Source organism: Salmo salar, chromosome ssa14 (genome assembly GCF_905237065.1).
Source record: "Salmo salar chromosome ssa14, Ssal_v3.1, whole genome shotgun sequence".
NCBI lineage: Eukaryota > Metazoa > Chordata > Actinopteri > Salmoniformes > Salmonidae > Salmo > Salmo salar.
The window spans coordinates 25,188,128-25,198,977 of NC_059455.1; the positions used below are offsets into that span (position 1 = coordinate 25,188,128).

At 40.2% G+C, this 10,850-nt stretch overlaps 1 protein-coding gene across 1 annotated transcript; it reads left to right on the top strand.

Moving 5' to 3' along the window:
• The first annotated feature begins 2,132 nt into the window (after window positions 1-2,132).
• LOC106569232 (dnaJ homolog subfamily B member 6) lies at window positions 2,133-10,795 on the top strand. Its single transcript, XM_014140392.2, has 10 exons — window positions 2,133-2,318; window positions 3,239-3,327; window positions 3,493-3,602; window positions 4,030-4,095; window positions 4,254-4,364; window positions 5,332-5,475; window positions 6,874-7,093; window positions 7,300-7,370; window positions 9,919-10,101; window positions 10,455-10,795. The coding sequence occupies exons 2-10, from the start codon at window positions 3,263-3,265 to the stop codon at window positions 10,523-10,525; spliced, it is 1,041 nt and encodes a 346-aa protein (XP_013995867.2). The 5' UTR covers window positions 2,133-2,318; window positions 3,239-3,262; the 3' UTR covers window positions 10,526-10,795.
• Window positions 10,796-10,850: the final 55 nt, after the last annotated feature.

Genomic DNA, 10,850 nt, shown 5'->3' on the forward strand with positions numbered 1-10,850 from the left:
TTTGCTAACACAGAGTCCAAAGAAGTATACAGAATGGTGTCGTCTGCATAGAGGTGGATCAGAGAATCACCAGCAGCAAGAGTGACATCATTGATGTATACAGAGAAAAGAGTCGACCCAAGAACTGAACCCTGTGGCACCCCCATAGAGACTGCCAGAGCCCTCCGATTTGACACACTGAACTCTATCTGAGAAGTAGTTGGTGAATCAGGCGAGGCAGTCATTTGAGAAACCAAGGCTGTTGAGTCTGCTGTTAAGAATGCGGTGATTGACAGAGTCGAAAGCCTTGGCCAGGTCAATGAATCGTGCTGGACCTCAATAATTGGACCTCATGCTATTGAAAATACAGTCAAGGTCAACAGTAATGGAGTATTTTGAGAAACTCTCATGACAAGTTTGCTCCTATGGGAATATAATGTTAATGCCATTGCATCATTCATTGGCACTAGTTCTTCTCTGAAAGTGAACCTGCCAGGCTACCCTGCATGCCCACGCTGTCTGCCTCAGCTGCCAGACAGTGCCCATGTACACAATGCCAGTTTAATTGATGGCATCACTAAAAGGGTTGGCCCACTAAAGTTCGCATCTTGTTTAATATCCTAAGTGCCTCTGCACCTCTCGCAATCTCCCAAAGGTACAATATGAAGGAAGTCAATCAATACTAGCTAGGCCTAAAGCTCCATGCCACCACCAACAGCATTAGCAGCAGCTCCTCCGCTCTCCCAAATAAGTTGAAAGCGAATCACCTAGTTCTTACCCAAAATTACAATGCCAGCATCAGCTTGAGAGAATGACAATGTGCATCAATTTGGTTCAGGTTATTCATGAAGTCGCTGATACAATGTTCACGCTTATGATCACCACGCTTTACCATCCTATATCTGGTATATAACAATGTATGCTGGTGGGCTAAACTCTTTCTACATGGCCTGCAGTGTAATACAATGCAGTGTCACAATGTGAAATTCAGTTTAATCACATTTGCTTTCCCCAGTGCAGTCTGTCAGGCTTAATTGGAAGTCCTGTTACAAGACTCTAATCTGATTCCATTGCTCATTGGATGCAATTAATTCAAGGCATTGTCTTTAAAAAGCCTATGACTCTCACTCCAGTCTCATCTTCTCCTTCATGCTCTCTCTCTCTTCCCAAACCACTGAATGAATAAGGAATTATGAATTAGTTAACACAAACCTTCATTCACAAATTGTTGAATGGGAAAAAACACTGACAAATAATTTGTTTTATAATAAACCTACCATTTTCACTTGGTCTATGTAGGATACAGGCCTAGACAATAGTTTCAGATGAGTGTGTTACTTATATCTCTTTAGATTCATAGAGGGGTTCTTTCCTGTGAACTATTTCTAAGGTGTAATCATCGGAAAGGTAATGTGTAAGTCTTTGTTAATTGCATGCAGCCCACTGTTTTAGCCAACCAAGGTAATCAGGAGTAGTTATTTTTACAGAAGGTCTAAGAACCTTTTTCACACAGCAAATTCAGTCCAATCAGTCCCTCTCCTACTAATGCAGCACCAGGCCTGGCTCTATTTATAGGACTGCGAGCGACTGAGGATGGCAGAAACAATTATTCAGACTGACTCTGACTCTACATACTTGTGAGCTGTTATTTAATGACTAGAGATATAAATAGAGATAGAACCTGACTTGAGGAGCTGAGGGAGGGAAGGAAGGGATACACTTGTGTAGGTTGGAGAGGGTTATCATTTGCTTGGTTCATCTATTATTGGTCTTCAAGAAGAAAATTATGCTGAGTGTGGGTAACAAGAAGAGTTATAGAGACAGTAAATATTGGTGAGAAGCAATGATAATTTGCCAGAGGGCAAGGGTGTATTTGGGCTAAACGGTTTTCTAGTGGCAAAATACTCCCACCTTCCTGTTCACTTCTGTTAATCAGACATGGTAGACACATAAATACATGTAAATAAAAATAAGGCAAATTAAGGTTGTGCAAATAATTTACATTGAAGTTAAGAATGAACAAATACGCTTTCATCTTCTGTTATTTTACACAGTTATTTCACAGAATTTGCCGTTTTTACATTGGTTATACCCCCAGCTTACTTAAAAAATAGGGGGGCGATGTTGCACCGACTGATAGTCTGGTCGTCGTCAAAAACACCAAAGAAGAAGAGAATTAGCTAACCGGATGTTACGTAAAACTACAAACTACCCAAGGCTGCTGAATTGTCTGGGGCAAAGCAGCATTTTCTTGAATAACCATAACTGGAAAACGATAATAAATCACTACTGGAAACTTATCAGGCTATAGAAGAAAACTGGGACGGCTGAAGAGCTAGGTAATTTGACCACGTCTTTTGTTTTACCAGTGACACATTCCTTTGATGCTGGGCATCATCACAAAAACATTAGCTAGCTAGTTAGCTTGCTAGCCTGTTAGTTAGCATTAGTTAGCTAGCCAGAATGATAATTTTGACAGCAACGCAAGTTACTGCAAAATGTTGATGTTTGCTAGAACACTCAGTATGGTCTTTAGCTTTGGTGTGATTAGTTTTGAGTTGCTAGGTGATGTGTAATGCTAGGAGGCACAGGACGGAGAACAAAACTGGATATGCTATTGAGGTAGCAATCATCTAGCTAACGTTAACATAGTGAGCATTATAAACGCATTAGCTAGTAGAATGCACAGTGACATTTCAGAGATATGGCGGAAAGAGAAAAAGATGAGACTCTGCGAAATGGTATACAATTATTTCCAACTGATTAAATCGATAGTTAATTAAACAGTAGCTAGCTAACGTTGTATACCTGACTAACGCAGCCGCAGCACCACGATTAATGTCCCCACTAGTACATGTTAGTTACCTAGATCAGGAGCTTCAACATACGGACAATTGTGGCATTGCCCCTGTGGTTGATCCAGGGTTGTCAATCAGGCCTGGTTATTGTCAAATTGCACCAGGGGGTATGTTCTACACTGAGCCAGAATGTGACCTCTTTGGACGATAAAGCGTTGACCTTTATGGGACCGTAAGCCTCCAGCTGTCACTTAGGCATGCCAATTAGTTACCAGGCAACTGCCAGTCCAGTCTGGGGAGGATAAAGTAATTTAAGTCATAGATTATCCCATATTCAAGGTGCTGCTGTACTTGCATTTTTTGTTCCCTGAGGCCTGGGAAATAATTGGCCATTTACATCATAGTTTTATATAAGATGTGCACTCCTGCAAATTTTACATTACTGTTTCCTATTCACACAGGTTGGAAAAAGTTTATACAAAACCATGGTGGAATATTATCACATTTTAGGAGTCCTAAGAAATGCATCTCAAGAAGACATAAAAAAAGCGTAAGTATTCTTGTCAAGTTTAGCGTATGTATTCCAATAGACTGGCACTAGGTGTAGATGATGGGAATTTCAGAAGTTTTAAATGTTTGATATACTGTGATAATAAGCTAGGCTTACATTTCAAGTCCCCTTGAGTTGCTGTTTAATGTATTTCTCTGCTTTCAGGTACAGAAAATTGGCACTAAAATGGCATCCTGACAAAAACCCAGAAAATAAGGAAGAGGCAGAGAAAAAGTTCAAAGAACTTTCTGAGGCCTATGAGGTTCTGTCAGATGGTAAGTCATACATTTGAAAGGCGTTTGAAGCCAAGAGAACACAGTATTTATAATATATGAACAATAAATAATGCACTGATATCTGCATCCATGACACGTAAAGTACATCTAACCAAAATAAGTTATTTTCTTTTCAAGGAAGCTGTTTTTCACATACAATAGCAGCATCCACAACTGTTATGCAATTGTTAAACTGTGTGTTAATGCGATGTGAGTAGTTGAGGTTGCGAAAGATTATATTTGATTCCTTCTGAAATTCCTCTTAATAATCCCATAAAGGCTGTATATGCTGATCTGCAGGTACTTACCCAGTGTCATGTCCCTCTGAACCCTTGGCAAGCATCCAGTGTATCTCACTTGTTATCATCCTGTATATCATTTTACTGTTTGTTTTGATGGGAGTTTACGTTTTTATATTCTATTGTAGCCAACAAGAGGAACATGTATGATCGCTATGGTAAAGCAGGCCTAACAACAAACAGTGGAGGAGGTGGTAAGTCCTTTATTAGGCTCTTGGCGGATCTCCGAAATGTATACAATTATTTTGTGGACGGTTAAATTGTTAGTTAGTCTCTATTCATCTGTAATAAACAGTCATAAGACTTATTATTATTTCCACTGACCATATTCATCCTTTTTGTTTTCATTTAGTTGGACATTACCACAATGGTGATCACTTCAACGAAGGGTTCACGTTCCGCAATCCTGAAGATGTCTTCAGAGAGTTCTTTGGCGGTCGAGATCCTTTTGCGGATTTCTTTGGTGAGCATTTTTGAGCTCAATTGCCCTCAGCTATGTTTAGACTGTTGTTGTTCGTGTTTGCTTGGTTCTAGTGTACTATGGAATATATTGCTTTCTTATTCTTGACGCTTCTCATAGCTACAGTATTTCACTTTTTAATGTGTATAGTATTGCTTACTAGGTTTGTCCAATCAATTTTGTAACCACTCCCTCTTCAAATTCAGGCTAAGTGGAAAAGCTGTTTTCAAAGAGGACATTGTATTATTTCTTTGTACCCCCTGACGAAGGCCATGCAGCCGAAACGTGTCAGTTTTTTTTAAAACGTTGTTTCTATTGAACATGCCATACAAATAAAGGCATTTAAATTAATTATATGAAGAGTGCCTTGGTCCTCCTTTCTTTTTTGATGACCAATTCACCCCGTTTACCAAAGGGCACCTTCTGTCTACGAAAATGTACTATTGTGTACCTTAGCAGCGCTTCCTTTCCTCCTCTTTCTACGAGCATTTTTGAGTATTGTTTTTTGAGTATTGGTAATACATTGTCAACAATATATATCTTTTAAAGCTTTTACAGAGAGCGCTGCAGACGGAAGAGGGGGACAATCAGTAGGAGATAGGGGAGCACAGAGAAGGAAGGACAGAGATGAGAGGCAGGCAGAGATGAAATAGGCAACCAGAGAAGGAAAGTCAGAGATGAAAGAGGGGGCCCAGTCGTCCTTTATGAGGATCGTGTTGGGTTGGTTACAATAGACACAGTATGCTTATCCCAGAAACTAATAATGTAAATAATTTAGTTCATAGCATCTACTAGATTGGAGATTTACAGTCAGTAAATTGCATTACATTCACTTTCTGTGCATAGGTGGTGTAGGTCTATTTATCTGAAAGCATGCAGGCTATTTCTCGTTGTTTATAACTTTAGCTGTCACCCAGAAACTGAACACAGTCTCTCTTCTCGTCACACTCTTTCTTCTCTTCTCCTGCAGGAGGGGATCCGTTTGGGGATGAGTTCTTCGGTGGAGGGAGGAGGCACCACAGGGGAGTGAGCAGGAGTCGAACGGGGGGACCCTTCTTCGGGGGATTCGGTGGCTTCCCACCGTTTGGTGCAGGCTTCACAGCGTTTGACCCAGGTCAGGAAACACAGGTCCCGGATATACAGTACCAGTCAAAAGTTAGGACACACCTACTCATTCAAGGGTTTTTCTTTATTTTTACTATTTTCTACATTGTAGAATATTAGTGAATACATCACAACGATTAAATAACACATATGGAATCATGTAGTAACCAAAAAAGTGTTAAACAAGATTTTATAATTTATATTCTTCAAAATAGCCACCCTTTGCCTTAGTGGCAGGTTTGCACACTCTTGGCATTCTCTCAACCATCTTCACCTGGAATGCTTTTCCAACAGTCTCGAAGGAGTTCCCGCATATGCTGAGCACTTGTTGGCTGCTTTTCCTTCACTCTGCGGTCCAACTCGTCCCAAACCATCTCAATTGGGTTGAGGTCGGGTGATTGTTGGTGGCCAGGTCATCTGATGCAGCACTGCATCACTCTCCTTGGTCAAATAGCCCTTACATGGCCTGGAGGTGTGTTTTGGGTCATTGTCCTGTTGAAAAACAAGTGATAGTCCCACTAAGCGCAAACCAGATGGGATGGTGTATCGCTGCAGATGGCTGTGGTAGCCTATTTTGTGTGCCTTGAATTCTAAATAAACCACCTACAGTGTCACCAGCAAAGCACCATCACTCCTCCTTCATGCTTCACGGTGAGAACCACAGAGATCATCCTAATCTGTGTCTCACAAAGACACGGCGGTTGGAACCAAAAATCAGAAGTTTGGACTCATCAGACCAAAGAACAGATTTCCACCAGTCTAATGTCCATTTCACGGGTTTCTTGGCCCAAGCAAGTGTCTTCTTCTTATTGGTGTCCTTTTAGTAGTGGTTTCTCTGCAGCAATTCAACCATAAAGGCCTGATTCACGCAGTCTCCTCTGAACAGTTGATGTTGAGAAGTGTCTGTTACTTGAACACTGTGAAGCATTCATTTGGGCTGCAATCTGAGGTGCAGTTAACTTTAATGACCTTATCCTCTGCAGCAGAGGTAACTCTGGGTCTTCCTTTCCTGTGGTGGTCCTCATGAGAGACAGTTTCATCATAGCACTTGATGGTTTTTGCAACTGCACTTGAATAAACGTTCAAAGTTCTTGAAATGTTCCGCATTGACTGACCTTCATGTCTTAAAGTAACCTTGAATGAGTAGGTGTGTCCAAACTTTTCACTTGTACTGTACATGTTTAAACAAAAAGTTATCCCAAAGAAACAAACATGTATGTTATTTATCAGTTCACCTTCTAAATTCTTAGGAAATACCTGGTCCTGTCTCTACCGTCAAATAAAGTGTAAAGCTATCAATCCAGAACTTCTTTTCCTTAAAGCAGTTAGAGGATGTATTTCTTGTTGCCTTTAGAGATGTGATTGTTATGGATCTATAAGTGAATGTCATCTCTCTGTTCCCTGACAGGCTTTACCTCTTTCGGACACATGGGTCACATGGGTCATATGGGTCCTATGGGCCATATGAGTCACATGGGTCATCTGGGAGGAGGAGGAGGCCATGGTGGCTTCACTGCCTTCTCCTCCACCTCCTTTGGCGGCGGGGGTGGAGGCGGCGGGATGGGCAACTTCCGCTCTGTATCAACCTCCACCAAATTCATCAACGGCAGGAAAATCACAACAAAAAGGTAGATTAGTAGCTCTCTAACCACACGGTGAAGTTGATATTGTTTTGTTTAGTCTTTAATTGTTATGTTTTCAAGGGGAAAATGCAACTAGTTATCTACTTTTCAATTAGGCCAGATACACTATCATCAGAGGCTATCCTTTAACATGGGTTCTTATTGAAGTGCATTGATTTAGAAAAGTATTTTAATCCCCCTCCATACTTTAGAATTGTGGAGAATGGACAGGAACGCGTAGAGGTGGAAGAAGACGGACAGTTAAGATCACTAACCGTCAATGGTAAGGAACAACTACTGCGACTGGATAACAAGTAATCTACTGGAGCATTACCAGCACAAACTTGAGCTCAAAAAAACAATGTTATGTCATTGTTTGGATGTTTGTACTTTTGTTTGGTTTTCCCTTGTTAGAGTTTGTAGGTCAGTGTCCATTGAGTAAATTCAATTTTCTATGCATTTTGTTAATGTATTTATGAATTCGAGCTGTCAACAATTTGGCTCAGGATGGAGTGTTTTACTTGCGTTTGGGACCATGGTGTAAGTAAGTTAGGATCAGAGAACTTCTGTTTGTACTGTCTTTCCGTATGCACTTCTTCGCTCTATTGCAGTCTCTCTCTGATAGTGTTTTGGACAAGGAACGCTTTGTGCATTTGGATAAAGCATGACTTTGCTTTTTCATCTGGATATTAATATGAGTGTTAACTGGAAAACGTAACCCTTGCTTTAAAACCCTGTTTACGACCTGATTGCTTATCTAACCTTTGTTAGTAACATTTCTTTTATAAATGCTGGTAGAAAGTGTTAATATGCTATTTTATTTGTTCTAATACAAGTGTTTTTAGTTGTTTTGTTCATTTCAGCATGTATGCCAATAAATGTTGTTCAGTCTTAATGTTATGATTGCATAACCATGCACAAATTAACAATTCATTATATAAATGATACATGAATATACAAGGAATTTTGTGTACTTTGTAAAACAATTTAAAATCAATAAATATGAATTTCATCCTTTTTTGGGGATTGGACGGACAGTCTTGAGTGGCGTGGTGTGCTGTTTCTTCTAACAGAACAAGCAGTTCATCATCCTAAACTGCTGCTTTGCTTACAGAGGATTGATCCCTTTGTGTGAGTGCTACTGTACTAACTGCACGAACAGGCTTTCTATCTTCTACATATCTTTCTACCTGCATTCTATTTTTCCTATTTTGCATGACATTTCTGTCTTGTCATTTACTATGTTTTCATGGTGTGAAAGCATAATCAATGGAGGATATTCTTGCCATGTACATGATGTCAATTGGTCAGCTGAGTCCATAATAAAGTAGCATGGGCGCTACTTTTACCATAAGAATCAATTTATTGTAGTTTAGCTATAGTTGACTTGACGAAGTTGCATGCATCTTGATTAGCCTCATTCACATTTATCTCTGCTCATCTACAGTGTATTTGAAAAGTATTCAGACCCCTTGATTTTTTCCCCCCACATTTTGTTACGTTAGAGCCTTGTTCTAAAATGTATTAAATTGTTTCCCCCCATCAATCTACACACAATACCCCATAATGACAAACCCAAAATTGTTTTTTATAATTTTTTGCAAGTCTATTAAAATAAAAATAAAAACATCACATTTACATAAATATTCAGACCCTTTACTCAGTACTTTGTTGAAGCACCTTTGGCAGCGATTACAGCCTTGAGTCTTCTTGGGTATGACGCTACAAGCTTGGCACACCTGTATTTGGGCAGTTTCTCCCATTCTTCTATGCAGATCTTCTCAAGCTCTGTCCGGTTGGATGGGGAGCGCCGCTGCAGAGTGTTCGATTGGGTTCAAGTCCAGGCTCTGGCTTGGACACTCTAGGACATTTAGAGACTTGTCCCGAAGCCACTGTCTGTTTAAGGTCGTTGTCCTGTTGGAAGTTTAACCTTCACCCCAGTCTGAGGTCCTGAGCGCTCTGGAGCAGGTTTTCATCAAGGATCTCTCTGTACTTTGCTCCGTTCCTCTTTCCCTCGATCCTGACTAGTCTCCCAGTCCCTGAAAAACATCCCCACAGCATGATGCTGCCACCACAATCCATCACCGTAGGAATGGTGCCAGGTTTCCTCCAGACGTTACGCTTGGCATTCAGGTCAAAGAGTTAAATCTTGGTTTCATCAGACCAAAGAATCTTATAGAAACATCTCAAGGATGATCAATGGAAACAGGATGCACCTAAGCTCAATTTCGAAGTCTCATAGCAATGGGTCTGAATACTAATGTAAATATGGTATTTCTGATGGATGAGGGAAGAAAATCATTTAATATATTATTTTAGAGTAAGGTTGTATATCAAAATGTGGAAAAAGTCAAGGGGCTTGAATACTTTCCGAATGCACTGTATGTGAGATTATTAAGTCCTCATTTTTTATGTTTCACTCCACACCTCCTCTTTACTGGAAAATGTTTAGAGTTATTGCAGATAGAAAGATGCAATATAGAACAGACTGTGTTCTCTCTCTCACACACACTGTCTCACTCCTTTGTTTATATGACCCAAAATAATACACCCTATTGAAAAAGCCACAACTTTCACTCAGAATATGGCATTTTTGAGATTTCACAGCATTTTGCCTTTGTCCCTTTTATGTATTTAGCAATTAACTGTTCATTTCAACATGATCCATCTGATGGTTGCACCTGTTTAGGTTCAGTCATTTACATACTGTACGTCCGTTCTGATCCATGCATGGAAATCCAATGGAGCGTTTCCTATTGAAGACCGTATGTATTGTAGGGGGTAACTGGTGTCACCCCTCTCTTCTTACAACACCCCATTCCTCTCCCCAGGGGCAAAGCCTATTGCCACAGTTCAAGCAGTCCAACAGGAGGAGTGCAGACAAACTGTTACTGCACACTCCTCCAGTGCCAATGCCTCCCGGTCCCCTGTTCCCCGTCCTCCTCATCATCATGTAAAGACTTCCTCCCACAGGCCCACTCCAGACAGAGAGGAGGGAAGGAGCCCAGCTTCAGGTTAGAACCACTTTCAATACATGATCCCTAACATTCCCATAATAGTATAGTGGGCAATATTTATTTTACTTTTATAAGTTACTTGGAAACATGGAGAAGGTGTGCAGGGATTCAATTCTCAATCAAAGTGGAATAATGTTTTTTTTGTTTTCATACTGTAGTTTTGTGCCTATCAAAAGAGTAAGAGTTGTGATCTAGTATCAATTTAGCCTTTTAAATCATAATGAATAAGACAAGGAGAGATCACATCCTAGATCAGGTTTCCTGCTCTGAGACGCAATGTGAACATGGGCCCTGGACTCACTGGATCCACAATCAAATAAGCTGTCTTTTTCTTATGCATCTCTCTCCAGTACACAGTGAAAACAAGAGGAAGAAACCCATGCCTGAGCCCACAGAGGATGCCAAAAAGAGAAAAACATGATCCAGTACACACAGATCCTTGTCCTCCTAGTCAGCTACGGAAACAATATGTTATTGATACACCCTTAACAATGAATATTGTTTTAAAGGACACTTAAATATGGGGCCCTCAAAGCGCTTTAGCAAGAATGCACAGATACTGTAAATGTATAATCCTGACTAGTTTTCTATTATATATCCTATCTTACGCCCATACGAAAATGTGGGGTGCATCTGACTAAATGATTCAGAAAACCATGCAAAATACAATTGAAATGAGTTTAAATCATGACACTTGTCTTCCCTTACATCCAGTAATATACATTACTAAAGGAACACTGTCGATT